Genomic DNA, 19,759 nt, shown 5'->3' with positions numbered 1-19,759 from the left:
GTAATAACCGCCAGATGGCAAAGTATATGCCTATAACCATGCACCGTCTTAAGACTGTTCTCGTCCAATCGTCAGTACACCTTTTTGAGGATGGCCATCATGTTTTAACTGGAGCAAATGCACATTTATACAGGAGTTGAACAAAAATATGCAAACACTACATGCGCGGTTCCAGCTGTTATGGTGGTGAACGCTGTCCCCCGACAGCAATCTAGAAATAAAATGGAATTGCATAACCGCTTCAGCTTCCTGCCCTCCTGCACAAACCAACGTAGCCCTACGCCGGTCGTGTGCTTGGTGCTGGGGTGGTAAACAAGCAGCCGGGCAACCCCGATCGTTCCCTGCTGAGAGAGGACAACGGTCAGCTGTTGTAAACACAGCTGACCGTTGTTTTCTTTAACATGATCACAGAGCGCCTGTGATCCTTCTATATAGGATCACAGGTCTCTCTGATCATTTCACAAGCCCCTCCCCCCCTATGGCTCACATTTAACCCTTTGATCACCCATTAGGTTAACCCTTTCACTGCCAATGATATTATTACAGTAACAGTGCATATTTTTACCACTGATTACTGTAGTAATGTCACTGGTCCCCCAAAAGTGTCAAAAATGTCAGTTAGGGGTCCGATCTGTCTTTCACAATGTAGCAATCCCGCTAAAAATCGCAGATCGCCATTACTGGTAAAATAAATAAATATGACATAACTCTTTCCTCTAGTGTGTAGACACGATAACTTTTGCGCAAACCAATCAAAATATGCTTATTGTGATATTTTTTTTACCAACAATATGTAGCAGAATACAAATTGGCCTAAAAGGATGAAAAATGGTTTACATTTTTCTTTTTGGGAATGTTATGTCAGAATGTGAAATTTTTTTAAATTCTTTTTTTGTCTGTCTAACCACAAAAAGCAAGTCTGACCCCTGAAAGGACTCAGTAGCTGCCCGATACACCCGAATACCACAAACCATATCCAAGTTATGCAAAGCAAATTCCTTGGGATGAGCCGGCTTGGGACACAAGGTAGGCAACACAATGTCCTCACTCAAACGGAAGTCAGGGACAACTTTGGGCAGGAATGATGGAAAGGGACGAAGAACCACTTTATCCCTATGGACCACTAAATAGGGACTGTGACAGGATAATGCCACCAATTCCCATACCCTGCAGGCTGAGGTAATAGGCAGCAAGAATGTCACCTCGGATAACCTAGACAAGGGAATCTCCCGAATATTGTCATATGGAGGTTTCTGGAGAACGTAAAGCACTAAATTTAAATCTCATAGCGGCAAAAGTGACCGTACAGGTGGAGCCACATGTCAAACCCCCTGAATGAAGGTATAAACTAAAAAAAAGAGTGCGTGGCTAGGGGGTCGCTGGAGAAGATTGCCAAGGCAGACACCTGGCCCGTGATGGTACTCAAGACCAACTTCTGATCAAAGCCCCGCTTAGGAAAGGTTAAGATCCGAGCCACAGTAATAGATCGAGGATAAGCACCTATCGACTCACAATAAGAAATGTACACTTTCCAGGTACAATGGTATATCTTACTAGAAGACAACTTCCTCGCTTTCACCATATTAGGGATCACTGGTCCAGAAAAACCTCTATCCCTCAGTACCTGGCTTTCAATAGCTAAGCCAATAAAACCAACGACTTTAAAGCAGGATGGTAGATTAGCCCTTGGAACAATTGGTCTTCTCTGAGAGGAAGCCCCCAAGGGAGGTTTACAGCCACCAGAATGATTGGAAGGATCTTCGCTCTTAATTCCTCACAGGAACTAGGGAAGAAGCCTGACCCGAGGATGATACTGGCCTTACTGTGGCCCTTGGACCCCTGAGGCGTCTGCCAGAGGAACCCGTGATCTCGCTACGAACTTCGGTATCCTCCTTTGGAGCCGAACCTGCTAAAGGAGTTGTATGTAGGACTGTGCAAACAGAACTGTCTTGAAGGAGGATACCACAAGACTCAGAACCTGTATGCAAATCGGGAGAGAGAACTATTTGTGACAGCAGCCGGTAAATCAGCCTGTGGTTCCTGAATTTTGTCTAGAGGAAGGACCATCTTGGTCTGAATTGAAATCAGACCTAGGCAATTCAATTCCCTGGACAGGGATAGGGGGAACTTGGGTAGTTCGGACATTACCTGAACCTTTGCAGGAATTAAATCCACAAAAGGAGACTCCGGACCTAAAAAAAACCTGAAGAGAGCAAACTTTGCCCCCCTTTCTGGGTACCCCCATAAAGAAACATTTTGCGGATCTCCTTGATGCTCAAAAAAAGAAGTCCACGGGGCTGGAAACCAGCAAAGATGTCCCCCCACCCTAATAATGGGTGAGAGCAGACCTTCCTGCTGAAGGGGTCTTGTCTGCGGGTCCGGAGAAGCTAGCTCTAGGCTTACCAACCCCTTCAACCCCCCCCCCCCCCCCCGGAAGGTAGGACACATGTTTAGGGGAGACTCCGCTGCGCACTCTGCACCAGTATTATGCAGTAGACCCCCCTACGTAATACCCATTGGAGGGACCACTGGCGCTAGATTATCCAAGCCTGTCGCCCAGCCTGGCAGTAGAGCTGCACGATTTTGGATAAAATAGGAATCACAATTTTGTTGCTTAGAATAAAGACCACAATTCTCTCAGGATTCTCTGCGTAACATCTTTTACATTATACAAAAAAAAGTGGGCTAACTTTACGGTTTCATTTTATTTATTTTTTTATTCATTAAAGTGTATTTTCTCCCACAAAACTGCATTTGAAAAACTTGTGCGCAAAAACTGACAATATTGCAATGATCGCCATTTTATTCTATAGGGTCTCTGCTAAATAAAATATATATATATATATATATATATATATATATATATATATATATATATATATATATATATATAATGTTTGGGGGTTCTAAGTATTTTTCTAGCAAAAAAATAAATGGATTTTTGTAAGATCTTACCGTAAAATCCTTTTCTCTTAAGCTCATTGACAGACGTAGTCTTCTTGATTCTCAAGAGCTGGGTTATGTTGTCTCCGCAGGAGTAGGACTAGGCAGAAAGACAAAACGTTCTGGCTCCACCCTAGGGGCAGTCCCTGAGGGTATATCCTCCCTCTCTCTGCTACAGGGAATCAGTTCTGTTCTAAAGCAGTAACAGAGAATTTAACCCAACCCAACTCAATGATAGAGGGGCGGGTACTACGTCTGTCAATGAGCTTAAGAGAAAAGGATTTTACGGTAAGATCTTACAAAAATCCATTTTTCTCTATCGCTCATTGACAGACGTAGTCTTCTTGATTCTCAAGAGCTGGGACATCCAGAAGCAGTGCCACAAAATGAGGGGTGGGATTGACAGAATCAAAATCCAATCTAGAAGGCCCAACCGGAGCCAACCAGAAGTATCAAAGGACTCATCGAGAAAACAGATGAGACCTACCCCACAAATCCTCAAGGTAGACCAACAGTCTCCTCAAACAGTGGCCTGCAGGAACGTTGCGGCCAGAAGAGGCATCTGACGATGCCATCACATAAACCTTATACAATATTGTAAAGGTATGAACCGACTACTAAACAGTCGCCTTGAAAACCTGAACCACTGACGCCTGATGGCGGAAGGTCCAGGAAACTCTAAGCGCCCGAGTAGAATGCGCCTTAACAGGGAACGGGGGATCCCGACCCTTAGATAAAATAAGCCTATACCACCGTCTGTCTGATCCATCAAAGATGGTCGCAGCAGAACAGGCAACCCCTTCTTAGGGCCATCCGTGATCACAAACAGTGAATCCGTCTTACAAATTGAATCCGTAGTATTCAAGTATATCCTGATCGCCCGAACTACATCCACGGAATGCCATGCAAATTCTCGAGGATGATTGGGCTAAGGACATAGGAAGGACAATACACTGTCCTTATTCAATGAAACTTTGAAACCACCTTAGAAGGAAGGATGGATTCGGATGAAGAACAACCTTATCCCTATGAACCACCAGATCTGGGGAACAACAGGATAATGCAGCCAGTTCTGACACCCTGCGTGCAGAAGTGATAGCCACCAAGAAGACCACCTTCTGGGATAAAGTAAGCAAGGGAATCTCCCTGATATTTTCAAAGGGAGGTGTCTGAAGAACCGACAGCACCAAATTAAGATCCCAGGATGGTAACGGCGCGTGCACTGGCAGAGCCAGGTGTCGCACCCCCTGGATGAAATTCCGCACCAAGGAATGAGTAGACAAAAGCTTCTGAAAGAAGATAGCAAATGCTGAAACCAGACCCTTGATAACACTCAAGGCCAGCTTCTGCTCAACTCCCTGTTGCAGAAAGCCAATATTCGGACTACCGAATAAAGATGTAGATGGAACCCAAGGGATTCACATCACACAATATAAGACTTCCATGTACGATGATAATCTTTCTGGAAGTCGCTTTCCTTGTTTTAACTAGAGTAGGAATAACTGAAGCTGACAATCCCTTGTCCTTCAGCACCTGGGTCTCAATAACCAGGCCGTTTAAAACCAGCGATCGTAAAGCAGGATGGAAGATCGGTCCCTGAGACAGTAGATCCTCCCTGAGAGGAAGTCTCCACGGGACGTCCGCCATCAGTCTGACCAAGTCGGCGTAACAAGCTCGACGAGGCCAGTCCGGAGCTGCCAGGATTACTGGAATTCCTTCCTCCTCTATCTTGCGAAGAAGTCTTGGCAGTAACCCAAGAGGAGGGAAGGCATACATTAGCTGGTATTGCCCCCACGGGGCGATCAGTGCGTCTGCGGTTTCTGCTAGAGGATCGCGGGAGCGAGCCACGAATCTCTGAACTTTCCTGTTGAATCGAGATGCCAACAGATCCATATCCCGGGTGCCCCATCGTAGGCACAACTGGTGGAAAACGTCTGGATGGAGGGACCATTCCCCCTGATCCAGAGTCTGACGGCTGAGATAATCTGCCTGCCAATTCTCCACCCCCGGAATGAACACCGCAGAGATTGCTGGAACAAATCGTTCCGCCCAGCGAAGAATGCAAGCCACTTCTTTGGCCGCTCGGACACTCTTGGTGCCCCCCTGGTGATTGACATAAGCCACGGCCGTGGCATTGTCCGACTGGATCCGAACCGGGCTGCCCTGGAGCTGCTCGGTCCAGTGAATCAGACAAAGTCTGATCGCTCTCAGTTCCAATACATTTATCGGTAACCTGGATTCTTCCGGGGACCAAAGTCCCTGGACAGATAACTGACCGAGAATTCTTCCCCATCCGGATAGACTGGCATCCGTGGTCACTGTCGTCCAATATATTGGCAGAAATGACTTTCCCTGGCTGAGCATCGGAGACCGAAGCCACCAGACCAGAGACTCTCTGGTCTGTTTGCTCAATCGGATCTGATTGTCCAGGGATTCCGGATACCGATTCCATCTGAGAGGAATCTCTTGCTGAAGAATTTGGGTATGGGACTGGGCAAATGGGACTGCTTCGAAGGAAGCCACCATCAACCCCAGACCCCTCATGCAAGTCCGAAGGGAAGACCAGCTGTTGGTGGACTGCTGATTGAATCTTTCGGAGTTTCCCTACCGGAAGAAAAAGTCTTGTCCTGACTGTGTCTAGAATTAGACCCAGATATTCGAGCCTCTGGGTGGGAACCAGAAATGACTTTTGCTGGTTCACCAGCCACCTGAATACCTGTAAAGAAATCATAGTAATTTCTATGTTTTGTAGCAAGGTCTGAGGAGACTCTGCATGAAGCAGAAGATCGTCTAGGTAACCTAGAATCGATATGCCTCTTTGGCGCAGAAGTGCCAACATTGAGGCCAACACCTTCGTGAAGACCCGCGGAGCCGTGGCGAGACCGAAAGGTAACGCCACAAACTGATAGTGGTTCTCTTCTACGGAAAAACGTAGAAACCGCCGATGTCCTGCGAAAATGGGAATGTGAAGATATGCGTCCTAGATGTCTATGGACGCTAGGACAACCCCTGGATGCAGAAAGGCTGCTACTGTGCGAATGGACTCCATTCTGAATCTTCTTATGTAGACAAAAGAATTGAGTGCCCTTAAGTCCAGAATTGGACGCACTTTGCCCTCTTTCCTGGGTATTGTAAATAGGTTTGAATAAAAACCCCTGAAAGCGTTCTGTCCAAGGAACGTGGACTACCACTCCTTGTTGTAGTAAATCTGTGACTGCTCTCCACAGATCGTCTAAACGATCCGGGGATAGTCGGCTATTGGAAGGGAAGAATCGCGCCGGTGGGAGAGATCGAAACTCGATCTTGTACCCTGACCTTATGACTTCGCAAACCCATCTGTCCGGGATTCTGGAAAGCCATGGATCCGGGAACCGGCGAAGACGTCCCCCCACCCCAGTTATGGGTGGGGGGCGCACCTTCAGGCTTTGGACGGTTTATCTTCAGGTCTAGAGGGGGCGGGCTTTTGCTTGCCCGACCAACGACCCCTGACGCCTCCTGCAGGAGCTTTGGAGGACTTAATTTTTTCACCCGCGGGACGAAAAAAACCTCTTGTGAGCAGAAAAAGAAGGCCCTCGTCTTTGACGAGTTCCTTTACCTTTAAAATTTTGCGGTAAAAAAGGTGCTCTTTCCACCCGTGAGATCCTTAATGATCTCATCTAAGTTGGCTCCAAATAGACGCTCTCCTAAAAAGGGGAAATTAGCCAATGCTTTTTTGGAACCTTGGTCGGCTAACCAACCTTTTAGCCACAGTGTACGCTTGAGAACCACCGCTGAGACAGATGCTCGCGCCAATAATGAAGTGGCGTCTAACGCCGCATCACACACAAACTGTAACCCCTGTATCATCTGTTCCAACAAATCCGATACCGCCTGAGGGACCTCTTCTAGGTCCCGGCGTAACCACTTGGTCCATACAGTTACAGCCTGCGAAACCAGACCAATAGCAATTATTGGTCTGAAAGCTGATCCAATCAAGGTAAACATGGTGCGAGACATAGCTTCTATCTTGCGATCCACTGGATCTTTAAAAGACGGAGCGTCTTTTAGAGGAATAACCGTGGCTTGATTCAATCTAGCAATTGGTGAATCCACCACAGGTGGTTCTGTCCATTTCTTAATGAGGGTTTCCTCAAACGGATAACGCCTGTTAATGCGTTTAGAAATAGTAGAAGTGCGTTTTGGCAGACTCCATTCTTCTTTGATTGGATTGCCAAAACATTTGGGCAATGGAAAAACCTTCGCCACTAGATGCGTTTTTAGTCCCAAAAGGGATTTCAGTTTCAGCTATTTCTGACGGAATACCCTGTAATCTTAAGGTCTCTAGAACAGATACCATGAGTGCGTTTACCAACGCTTCCTCTCTGGCTATGGCTGATGCCGAAACATCCTCCTCACTGTCTGAAAAGACAGTACACAAGACACCAATACCAGATGAAGTACCTGCAACTGCAGAAATAGGCTCAGAGTCTGAATCCGAGGTTTCAGATAATAAGGGGTTAGGCGGGGGTCGCTTACTTGCGCCCTGTCCCTGACAAGCCACTTCCACCCGGGACACAAGCTTCCATAATAGCAGACAATGATTTAATAGTCAGTGGGGTGCTGGAGGATCCCGCAGACCCCTCGAGGGGATCCGGAGGAGATACATGAGTGGCAGGGTCCATGTTAATTCAGGACACCTTTGCCAGAAAACACAAAAAAATTTTTTTTTTTTTTTTTTTTAAATAAAAAATACCTCTTTTTTTTTTTTTTTTTTTAAATTTTTTTTTTTTTTTTTTTTTTTTTTATGTGTCTCCCCCTAGCGCAATAGCGCCCCTCAGAGTACCTGCTTCTCGATCCCACAGAGAGAGAGAGGGACCCCCAAGGCTCACCAACCGATGCAGTGAAGTTTCCAACCAACTGCAGTCAGCGTCTGTCTTTACAGACTGGAAGGAGCTGTTGCTTTTTCCCCGGGTAGAAGGACGTGGCTCCGCCCCCTGTGTACGCCTTCCGGCGTTCCCAGCTCTCCACGAGGTAGCTGGGCTCATGAAACATGGCCGCCCCCATATAGGAGACATTAGACTCCAAAAACATGGCGGCCGGCGTGACCTGAGGACATGCATGCACCTGGTCTACGGCAAAATGGCGGCGGACCGCCGAAATCGTTTTTCCCAGCACATCCACCTGCATCTCTGCTGAGTGGCGATTGATAGATCTACAGGAGATACACTACAAATAAGGTAGGATTATACCTCCTATGTCTGCTGTAATGCTACAGTCTGCTGGGTAGAGTGTTAGCTCTCAAACCAAGTCCACTTCCCACAAACACATACTGTATTTACAAGGGGGACTTTTAGTGTCAGATATATACTGACCATGTATGGAGGGGCCCATAATTCATACTGCCTCATAACGAGGAAAGAAAAAAGGGAACGTTTACTCACCATACCGAACCGACAGGCACCCTCTCTTCACAATACCCTCTCCACCGGGGTGGGGGTTTGTGGACCACTCCGGACGCCTCGACTCTCTGGTTCCTGGCGTCCAAGCGAGACTTTTACCTCGCAAGGTCAGTCCCTCCACTGGGACTCCGTCGCGGCCGACCCAGCGCGGAGCTCTGGTCTGCACGCGCTCGTAGGCAGAAACCGGGGTGACCACTGGATCTCAACATCCAGCCCGTCGCCCGGCCCCGCATACTTACTTGAATGTGTCGCGGCCGACCAAGCGCAATGCAATGGTCTGCGCGCGCTCGTAGGCCGGCTGGGGTGACCACTAGTGTCGCCCAGTCCGCCGTTTTTTGCTTGAAGATCACACAGGAAAAACACTGGAGAAAAAACTACCTAAAAAATATTTCTTCTAAAGAAAAAATCTTGCCAGGACCAAAAAGATCCCAGCAAGGAGCTTAGGTCCTTACTCCTGACTAGACAGAAAAAAACTGATTCCCTGTAGCAGAGAGAGGGAGGATATACCCTCAGGGACTGCCCCTAGGGTGGAGCCAGAACGTTTTGTCTTTCTGCCTAGTCCTACTCCTGCGGAGACAACATAACCCAGCTCTTGAGAATCAAGAAGACTACGTCTGTCAATGAGCGATAGAGAAATACAGATTTTAACTTATAAGCAACAAGTCAGAAAAAGGTCTGGTCTTTAAGAGTTTAAACTGCCCTCACTTCAGACGGAAGGTTTTTTTTTTTTATCTAAAAAGAACGAGTCGATACGTTGTGAAGCACTCTGTTTATAGTTATCTAGTAGCCTTAACAATGTTGATAAACATTTGACAGCTGTGAGAACAGCCCTGTAAGATTCTAGGACACGCCAATTTAAAATTGTGTGTGGGGGGTGGGGGGTGAATCGAGATCTCAATTTTTCTAACGATAAATCGTGCAGCTCTACCTGCCAGTTGATCTTCCGAGAAAAAAAAAAAAAAATGTAAAAAAGGGAGAAAAAAATTGCTAGGACCAAAGATCCCAGCTGGGAGCCTAGGTCCTTACTCCTGATGAGACAGATTAAAACGTATTACCTAGAGCAGGGGGGGTTATATACCAAGCTGAGGACGGCCCATGGGCGTAGCCAGGTGTTTTGCCTAGTTCTACTCCTGGAGGAGGCATAATAACCCAGTATTTATAATTTATGGAGGGCTGTGTCCGTCAAATTAAAGAGAAATATTAATATTTTGATAGGCCTGAATGTATACCAGTGTTTTCAGTAAAATATAAGCAAAGTATGTTTGATACAGCAGGAGATGTTACACGCTGTTTGCACCTTCCGGGTAATGAACAATCCTGCTTCCACAGTGGATCCAGGATTTCACACCATTTGATTTTTTAACATGAACCAAAAAAACACAACATGCAAAATCTGAATGGCTGCCAGTGTCCGCATCTGTACAGTGTTACAGATTTAATAAGGTTGAAAAAAGGCAGATGCTGATCAAATACAACCTTTCAAAACTGCTGCAGCTTTATTCCAGAGGAAGCCAAAACAAAATCACTCTGGACAAGTTTCCAATATTGCCACCCAGGCAATAAACAAAATTCTTCCTAAGGGTCCTTTCACACGGCTGCTCCGTGTGAAAGGTCCGCTGCAGGACTTTTTTTTTTTTTTCCACGGAGCGGATGACATTTCTGTCATCCGCTCCGTGTGCCCGCATATCATCCCATCCGTTTGCGGATGATATGCGGACATAATGTAAGTATATGGCACTGCGGATGTCAGCTGATGACACCGCTGACATCCGATTTTCCTTCCTTTCCGTTTTTTACACGGAAGAAAAAATGGGGTTCTGTTCCATTTGTAAAAACGGAACAGAACTGAAAGGAGGAAAATCGGGTGTCAGCGGATGGTATTCCGCTGACACCCGCAGTGCCATTCACTTACATTATGCCCGCAAATCATCCGCAAACGGATGGGATGATTTGCGGACACACGGAGCGGCCGTGTGAAAGGAGCCATAGCCTCCCAGGGAGAGCCGCATCAATTCCCTGGATCAAAATATTGCCTTATTAGACTTTAGTTATTAGAAATTTTGATATTTGTTTCAAAGATATAGTCCTTTTCATAAATTCTGTTAATCGTACCCATTAACTGTAGCCCCACTGTAAACACAATTGGTTTATACCTACCTTTTATCTTCTATCCTATTCCTTACCCATGCATAAACATTCTCCACTAATCCTTGCATAAACAACTTCTGTAAAGTGTTTGGGAAGCCAAAAACTTGTTCCAGTTTTGGATAGAGTGGGGAAGGATTAGAACGGGTGCTGGGTTCATCTTGCTATCTGAGGCTCTGTAAGAGAGATATTCCCTCACTTCCTGCCCTGAAGACAACTGTTTAAAAAAAAAACAAGAAAAGGAAAAAATCTACAACAGCAACACATTCAGTAATACAAATGTGTCGATTCACATTAGTGCGATCACAGAGATCGCATGTAATTCGGAGCGCACTGCTCCTAAATTACATGCGATCTCATGTGCGATGCAAATATCAGCCATACACTTTGTATGGCTGAATTCGCACCGCATCCGCACTAAACAGGCACCTGACCCTTTTTTTTTATCCGCAGCAGAATCGGATCGCATAGTGGTTCAAACTAGTGCGATCTGATCCTGTGCGAACTTGCAGATCGCACTGCGATATGCGATCGCAACTGGGGGTGTCAACCTCTAATTGACACCCCCTGCGTTTCGCATATGGCAGTGTGAACTGCCAGGGGTGCAGATGCGATACAGGATCACGCTGCATATTCACAGCATTCCCGCATCGCACAAACGTGAACCGGGACTTACACTACTAAAGAATAGCATATTTATCTGTGTTGCTTTTGGAAAGTTTCCCTCATTTCCTGTATGCTAAACCATTGTCATTAGACCATTAGTGAGGATAAATTTCAGACCCTGATAGTGGTAAATGTTTGACAGGTGTGTTCTAACTAGTTCACACTCTACCCAAAGTTAAAGTGGAAGTAAACCCATCAAATTTAAAAGTTTCAAAAAGCAGTTACATTCCTGGCATGCTGGAAATGCAAACTCACATTGGCTGTGCTCTCAACCAAACTGTCAAGCCATCCAATGGCTGATGTCATAACTGATCACATGCAGAATCATTGAAGAGGGCAAGATGCAAGATTTTTGGCTGAAAACAATAGGAGGGTTTACTTCCACTTCAAAGAAAAATGTTTGGGCTTCACCTACACTTTAAGGAGACCGTATTAAATGCTGTAGAAAGATCAACATTTTCAATGGTATGGTCAACCACACAAGAAAAAATAGAAATACAATTTTAGGTGCCCTCCTGGGCTTAGTGTGAAACTGCACACTTTGCTTCTTGCCATAAGGAATTTGCAGACATGTGGAATGAGGTGTTGATGCGGAAATTCCATAAACAATGGCAGCATAAAAAAAAAAAAAGACAATGCTCAAGTCATGGGGAAAAAAAAAAGTAGATACAGGACATTGCATAAATACTTTTGGCTTTGTAAGTGGCTGTTGTGTGGAACTGGGAATGCTAGGGGGTGTTAGCAAGTAAAGAGGCTAGAGACAGCCAGGAACTTGAATTTGTAGAATGAAAAAAAGTCATAAATGGCAACTTCAATTTTCAAATTATTGAAAAAGGCTTCTTTTAACTCCAACCCTGGACACTGTCCACATAGAGACATGGTGGTCAACTATGTTAAAGCAGAACTCTTCCCATCTACTTCAGGATGCCAGGTTTGGGGCCCCTTGATTGGTTGGCTGGGGAATTACATAATTTTGTGCATAAGCACAGGAGTCTGTCATCCAGGCAAAGTCGGAATGGGCTGGGAATGAACTATTTATTTGTAGCCTAGTGTGCAAAAAAAAAAAAAAAAAAAAGGAGAGGGTGCCACAACCTAAGTGTAGGCTTGACAAAGGGGGCTTTACTGCCCTGATGCCACACCCCTTTCTCCCAGTGACATTTTGCAATGTTGTAGAACTAGCTGCTTCCCTACATATCTCTGCTCTTCATTGTTGGGAGGAATCTTAGCCAGTATCTTAACCAAAGCTCAACCAAAACTGAAAAAAAAAAACAATACAACCTCTCAGAGGACCAGGTCCTCTAAACGACAGCCTGCAAAACCTTGCGGCCAAAGAAAACATCCGCAGATGCCAATACATCCACTTTATAGAACTTTGTGAAAGTGTGCACAGACGACCAGGTGGCCACCTTGAAAACCTGCATCACTGACATCTGATGACAAAAGGCCCAGGAGGCACTGAGCACCTGAGTAGAATGTGCCTTGACATGGAAAGAAGGAACCTGACCCTTCATGGAATAGGCCTGAACCACAGTATGTCTGATCCATCTGGAAATGGTCCCAGAGGAAGCGAGCAACCCTTTCCGAGACCCATCCGTGAGCACAAATAGGGAGTCTGATTTCCAAAACGACTCTGCAGCTGCCAGGTAGACCCTCCTAATTGCCCAGACCACATCCAAGGCATGCAAAGCAATTTCCTTCGGATAATTTGGCCTAGGACACACGGAAGGGCAACACAATGTAGTCATTCAAATGAAAATCAGAGACAACCTTTGGAAGGAACAACGGACAGGGGCAAAGAACCACCTTATCTCTGAACCACCAAGTAAGGTGAACGACAGGATAACGTCGCCAATTCCAGGCAGCGGAATCTCCCGAGGGAGGGTTACAGCAAATGGAGGTCCCAAGCCAGTAACCGAGACCGCACTGGAGGAGCCAAGTGCCGAACTCCCTGAAGTAAAGTACGCACCAGGGAGTGTATGGCCAAGGGCCGTTGAAAGAAGACCGCCAAGGCAGACACCTGGCCCTTGATAGTACTCAAGGCCAGTAGCAATGTATGTCTTCCATGTATGATGGTAGATCTTCCTAGAAGTAGATTTCCTAGCTTTTAACAGCGTTGGAATAACCGACTCAGACAAACCTCTATCCATCAGCACCTGGTGTACAACAGCCAACCTGTCAAAGACAGCGAGTGTAAAACTTTACATTTACAAGGAAGATTGGTCCTTGGGACAACAGATCCCCCCCAGAGAGGAAGTTTCCAGGGAACGTCGGTGACCAGCCGCACCAGATCGGCGTACCAAGCCCCACGAGGCCAGTCCCGGGCCACCAAGATGACCAGAATCCCTTTTGCTTCGATCCTGCGTAGAAGTCTAGGCTAGAGAGAAGGAAAGGCGTAAATCAGATGGTACTGACCCCATGGGGCCACCGGCGCATCTGTGGCGTCCGCCAGAGGATCCCATGAACGAGCCAATAACCTCTGCCCTTTTTTGTTAGGCCGGGATGCCAACAGATCCACCTTGGGAATGCCCCACCGGAGGCACAACTGATGAAACACTTCCGGATGAAGGGATCACTCCCCTTGGTCCAATGCCTGCCGACTGATTTAACCCGCCTGCCAGTTTTCCACCCCCCTGAGAATTTGTACAGGGGAGAGGGCTAGAACATCTTATAATGCCGGCTACCTCCAAAGCCACCAGGGCACTTCTTGACCCCCCCACCCCGGTGATTGACATAAGCCACGATCATGGCATTGTCCATTTGAATCCGCACTGAACATCCCAGGAGAGAATCCGTCTAATGCTCCAGGCGCAGTCTGATCGCTCGGAGTTCCAAAACATTGATCGGTAGTATGGACTCTTCCAGTGTCCAGATTCCCTGAGCATAATTTTTGACAAGCACGCCTCCCCACCCGGACAGGCTGGCATCCTTGGTGACCACTATTTAATTCAAGGGGAGGAAGGATCAGGGACTCTCATTACACGGCTCACCCGGATTTGACTGTCAAGAGACTGCCGAGTCTTGTCCCATTTGGCCACAATCTCCCTTTGCAGGGACCTCGTATGGAACAGTGCCAACAGAACTGCCTCAAAGGTAGACACCATCAGGCCCAGCATCCACATGCAAGTCTGGAGGGATGACCATCTGCTGGACAGCAGGAGACAAATTGCAGCTTGTCCAGAGGAAAGAGCACTCTGGTTAAGGCAGAGTCCGGAGTCAGACTAACTAGATAATCTAGCTTTGTGGATGGAACCAGAGCAGACTTCTGAAAATTCAGAATCCAGCCAAACTCCCCCAGAGTTTTCATAGTAATATCCAGGTTTTCCACCAGAGCAGTAGGAGACTGCTCGCAGAAGGAGGTCGTCCAAGTAACCCAGTACCGCGATCCCCCTTGAAGTAACAGGTCTTGTACCGCCCCAAACAGACTCTGTAAGCGGTCCGAGGACAGGTGCAAGTTAACAGGAAAGAACGAAGCCGCTTCCTCCATCTTTAAGGTCTCACGCACAGCTACAATCTGTGCGTCCTCCAGTGCCTTTTCGTGCGCGGTTGCAGATGTGGAGGAAACTTCACTATCAGAGGATTCCGGGCGCGTGTTCACAGACTCAGCAGGGTGACCCGCATCCGCGGCGGCCGAATCAGATTCAGGATCTGAGGAGACAGATGAGGCAGGGGAAGGCTGGGGATGCTTTTGCTAGCCCGACGCTTAAAAGCCACTTCCACCCGGGACACAAAGGACTCCAGGACCGCCGTCAGTGCATCGATGGATGGTTGGGACCCAGAGGACCCCGCAGCCTAAAAGAGGGGATCAGGTGGGGAGATGTGCCCCAAAGCCTCAATGAGTCACCAGGGGGACCCCACAAAAAGTGTTAAACACTGCAAAAGGGACAACCCGCACCGCGCTGGCAGCACCACCTAGACACCAGGAACAAAGCACCAATTGATCCTCAGAAGAGAGTGAGAGGACCCCACCAGATTCACCACCTTGCAAAAACCAGCCACCGCAGCCACCAGGAGAATCTGCACTGCACGTGCGGCGATAAGGAAGTGAAAATATTCAGGAGTCAGTACCAGGGGATGAGATGGGGCTCCCACCGCCAAAATTATCACCCACAGGGCTCCACTGTCATGGCCCCTGCTATTTACAATGGTAAACCACCGCAAAATGGCCACCAGACTACACAAGAAGGCACACCCCCAATCACAAGCATAGCGTCCTGCCCCTACCCCAGGAGGTGGCCCAGACCACCCATACAGCCCCAGTATAGGTTGATGGGGGGAGAAGGATAAGGGGAAAAGATGAAGGGGGGGTGCCTGATGGAAAGGGGGGTGCCTGATGGGAAGGAGGGGAACCCAGGGGTCCGACTGTCCCATGAAGGGGCCCACGTCCACTCCAAAACCCTCCAAAGGGAGAGGGGAGGGCAGCTACTCACCATACCAGGAACCAGGCGGGCACCGCTCCAGACAGAACCCCTTGCCATAGAAATGGGGGGGCTGTTGGCCAGGAGGAACGCTGCGACTCGGCCGGAGACCCGGTGGTATGCGACCTCACAAAGGTGTTTAACTTACAGGCCAGCCCCTGTCCGGTGGGGCTATGTCATGGCTGACTGGGGTGACCACTGGATCTATATTATGCAGCCTGTCGCCCTGTCTGGCAGTTGATTGTAGAGCTCAAAAACCAGGAGAAAAAAAAAATCTATCTAAAAAGAAAAAATTGCCAGGACCAGAGATCCCAGCAAGGAACTAGGTCCCCACTCCTAACTAGGCATAAAAAAAACTGAAGACCTATAGCAGAGAGAGGGAGTATAACCCCTCTGACTGTCCATAGGTGTAGGCAGACTTTTTTTGCCTAGTGTCCTACTCCTGAAGGGGGGGCAGTAAAACTCAATGGTTAAGATCAAGAGCTGTGTCACTCAATGAAGGAAAGAGAAAAATTTTCCTCCATTGGCTTGCGTAAACATCAAACAGAAGCTGCTGTCTGCAGGGGCACCAAGGGCTGCAGGTTGGATATAAGGGACATAGGATCTTAAAGTAACCCATGAGTCTGTATGGGTCTTTCCCTCAACATATACTGGCATAAATTTCTTATAACAAAACATGCCCCAGACTGCAAGTTCTGGATCAAGCACCGCCAGTTCTGCATACTTTGAAATGCCCCTGTGTTTGCCAGCACTATTGGGGGAAAAACAAAAAAACTAAAACAAAACTGCCATCAATTGTGCCTATGATCAAGCCTGCCCTAGCAGCAGTCATTTGGAAACATATACTGAAAAATGTGTGCAAAGTTTGCCACCAAGTGTTTTGAAACAGAATCACATTTACTGATGACAACTAAAAGCGTTTATACATCATACAAGAAAAATTTCTTTGGCGCACTAATAAATCTGTAAATAAATCCAACGGCATCTAAACAGTGATAAATCTGTCATTCTGTCAATGCAATGCTGCAAGCAAATGACAAATCGCTGTACTGCTCTCACTTAAGACATAAAAAAGTGTTTAAATAGGATTCTGCAGCTTATTTAACTTGAAATAGGTTTGAAGCAACAGGGAAATTTAACCCACTCACACCCAACAGTTCACATCAGAAATCTGGAGTACTGTTCCATTTCCATGCAGCAACAAGTATGCTAGGATGGAATGTTAATCTTACCTGGACACAATGCTGGAACCATTGTATAGATCACTGGCATAGGAGAGCGTGGCAAGAGGGCGCACAGAATTATATCTGGTGAATTTGGATAGGCACTCCTGAAACTCATCCAGCTGGCTCACCGTCCGGCTATCATCTGTGCAGGAAGAGACATTAAAAAGCAATATGAAAACAACAACCAGCATAATTATCAGATCCAAACCAAAAGTATGTATTACTTTTCATTAGAGCATATTACATGCAGAAAAGGCCATTAATTACATGGGCTAGAGTGCAATGTGTAAACTAAAGCAACAATCCTGTCTTGTTTAACACATCTATGTGCCATAAACTGGCAGCTACGAGTCTGCAAACCAATTATTTCATTTCAGTTATGTGCAAGTACCTTTATTTATTTTGTGAACACGTTGCCCCGTCCTGCACTAAAGCCGTATGGCCCCTAAATATTTCTGAATTGTGAGATGAACAAATGGCATATCTGGAAACATTTGTAAGATCTGGTGCCAACTCCACATGCTGGGGTTGTAGTAGTCATATATACAGGATGCGACCCAGTCTCCCAATATTTGGAGGACAGGTGAAAATCTGCAAATAACCCATTCCAGGTCACATGCTTTAATAAACACAAGGGATGTCATTAGGATGTTCCTTGCTGACAAAGGCAACGCGGTAGAGCATGGGGTCTCTAAACTTTTTAAATAAAAGACCAGTTTACTGTGCTTCAGACTTTAGGGGGGCCGGATTGTGGCCAGTGAGAGCAGAAACAGTCCAGGGCCCAGCTTCAGTTAGAATAATAATTGCCTCAGAGTTTATGGTTAGTAGTAGTAGTAGTAGCCCCATCATTGATATTAGTGGGGGTAATAGTACCCTATCATCAGTACAAGTGGAAAAAATAAGCCCCATTGTCGGTGTCAGTGGGAGGAATAGTGGTGTATATCACTGGCAGGAATAGTGCCCCAAGGGTCAGATAAAAGCTAGCAAAAGTGCTAAAGTTCGGAGACCACCATGGTAGAGCAACAGAGAAAAGAAGAGTGATCATTCAGACCAAACACAATGGTTTAAATGTCCATTTACAGGACACAAAGCATTAAGAAAAAAAAAAAAAAAACGAAGAAAAAGACAAAAAAGACCTTTTCTCCCACACAATATTCCAGTTATGGACAACATTTACACATCTGTATAGTTTCAGTTGTGTTCAAAGATGGCTTTTGAAAACAAACCCAATTTGTTGAAAAACGTTTAATTCAATCATATGCCCTTAACAGTAAATGTGTGTTTAATACTGACAAATACAAATCAATTTACAGATGGCAAACGCCACATAATATTAATAGGTCACCCTTTTTTCTAAAGTATTTTTAGTACAGTACATTTTAACAAGCATTTAGGAGGTATCGCCAAATCAGGAAGTGAGAGGAAATCCCTGCAAATGAAGGGAATCTCTTGGGTCCCCCAACACCACCAGAACTAGTCCCCCCATTGGAAGATTTACTCTCTATCACTATTCTAGGGAAAACCCAAAATGTGCTATTTTCTTTTACTTATCGGCAAACAGGACAAATATAATCCCCCTAATGGGGGGCAGAGACAGCAATAAAAAGTGACAGGTGTTCTAATCCTTCTACCCTCCATTCAAAACTTTAAAAAAAAAAAAAATTTATTAGCTATACTTTAAATTGGGTCTTCCAATCATCCAATGTTGACGGGTGGGGATAGCCACTTCTGGGTGATTAATATACAGGCTTGAAATAGTACCCCAATAGTAGCATAGCCCTCCTATCTCGGTGGAGGTCTCGTCAGAGGAAACGGGTCAGAGAGGGGGCGTGTCACGCCGTCACTCGCGTCATCCCATTCGTCCGTGCTGCAGCCGGAAGTGGGAGCTCTACAGGCTCAATTAGATACATGCCAGTGAACATTTGGATACATGCAAGTGTGACTGCCTACTTTTATTTAATAAACCGGGGGTAATGCACCATTGTCGATCCATGTGAATCTTTTCACACATGCGATTTGCGGAGTAAAAAGGAGATAGAACACCACCCATCCATGAACCTTATGATCGTTAATCAGCTATAGGCTATATTCTGGAGTGAGGAGAGCTCTGTTCCCAATGCCTAATTCATCTGGCATCTGATAAGCGACTTTTAGTGTGCTCACATGCCGGGTGAAGGTGCATGGGAATATAAGTTGGTTTTGTTTCATGTGGACCACTCACGCTACTATATAGATTTATCTGGTTAGAAGATTAACCTGCTGGTGGTGGGGATCGTCTCACGTGGATGTCACAGTTATTGAATTGAGTTACAGCACTGTATATCATCATAGAAGTCACAGAAGTCTAACAGATTATTTTTGCACGTTGTTATTTACATATTGATGGACTTTATTTTTGGACTTATTTCGCATATATGATTTATTCACAATTTGCACCATTGTGGCAAGTGTCTAATGTGTATTGATTTAGGACATATTTTAAGTTTAGCGCACCAAATATTTTTCACATACACCTAAGCACAATCTCTTGGTAGCGGCTTTACGAAGTTTATCAGTGCACCCTTTATTTTGCACAATAGTAGCATAGGTATTCACAGGTAAAGCTGCCTTCTCTACCATACTCAGCAAACTGATAACTATTTCCTGCAAGGGTCTCCTGGAGTAATATACAGTAGTTATAGCTCCTTTACAGTACCCATGGAATTTTGGGCACCTCCACAGCATGTGAATTTAATTGGCTGGTTCTCCATTGCATTTAGGACAGTTGGGGGTGTCTCTGTGGTGCCATGTTTTCATTGGTGTGGTATGTTCTATGTAAAAGAACAGTTGTGCAAGTCTGTGTGTAGGGGACAGAGATACCAGCTGCAGTGAGGCTAGAGCAGCATCCCTGGTCCTCTGAAATAGTGCCTTATGGCACTTTTCTACT

The 19,759-nt window shown here is 46.1% G+C and overlaps 1 protein-coding gene across 1 annotated transcript in view; it reads right to left on the bottom strand.

The window, feature by feature from the left end:
- Positions 1-19,759, bottom strand: part of COP1 (COP1 E3 ubiquitin ligase) — a 530,087-nt gene that overhangs the window by 303,976 nt on the left and 206,352 nt on the right. Inside the window, exon 11 of the mRNA XM_082264749.1 lies at positions 16,840-16,975. Within this exon, the coding sequence (XP_082120875.1) occupies positions 16,840-16,975 (136 nt within the window). The remainder of the gene's footprint in view (positions 1-16,839; positions 16,976-19,759) is intronic.

The sequence above is a fragment of the Pelophylax lessonae genome, assembly GCF_965119305.1.
Source record: "Pelophylax lessonae genome assembly, chromosome: 8".
Lineage (NCBI taxonomy): Eukaryota > Metazoa > Chordata > Amphibia > Anura > Ranidae > Pelophylax > Pelophylax lessonae.
Note: the sequence above shows the minus strand (reverse complement) of the source record. Positions and strands in the feature narration are given on the sequence as shown.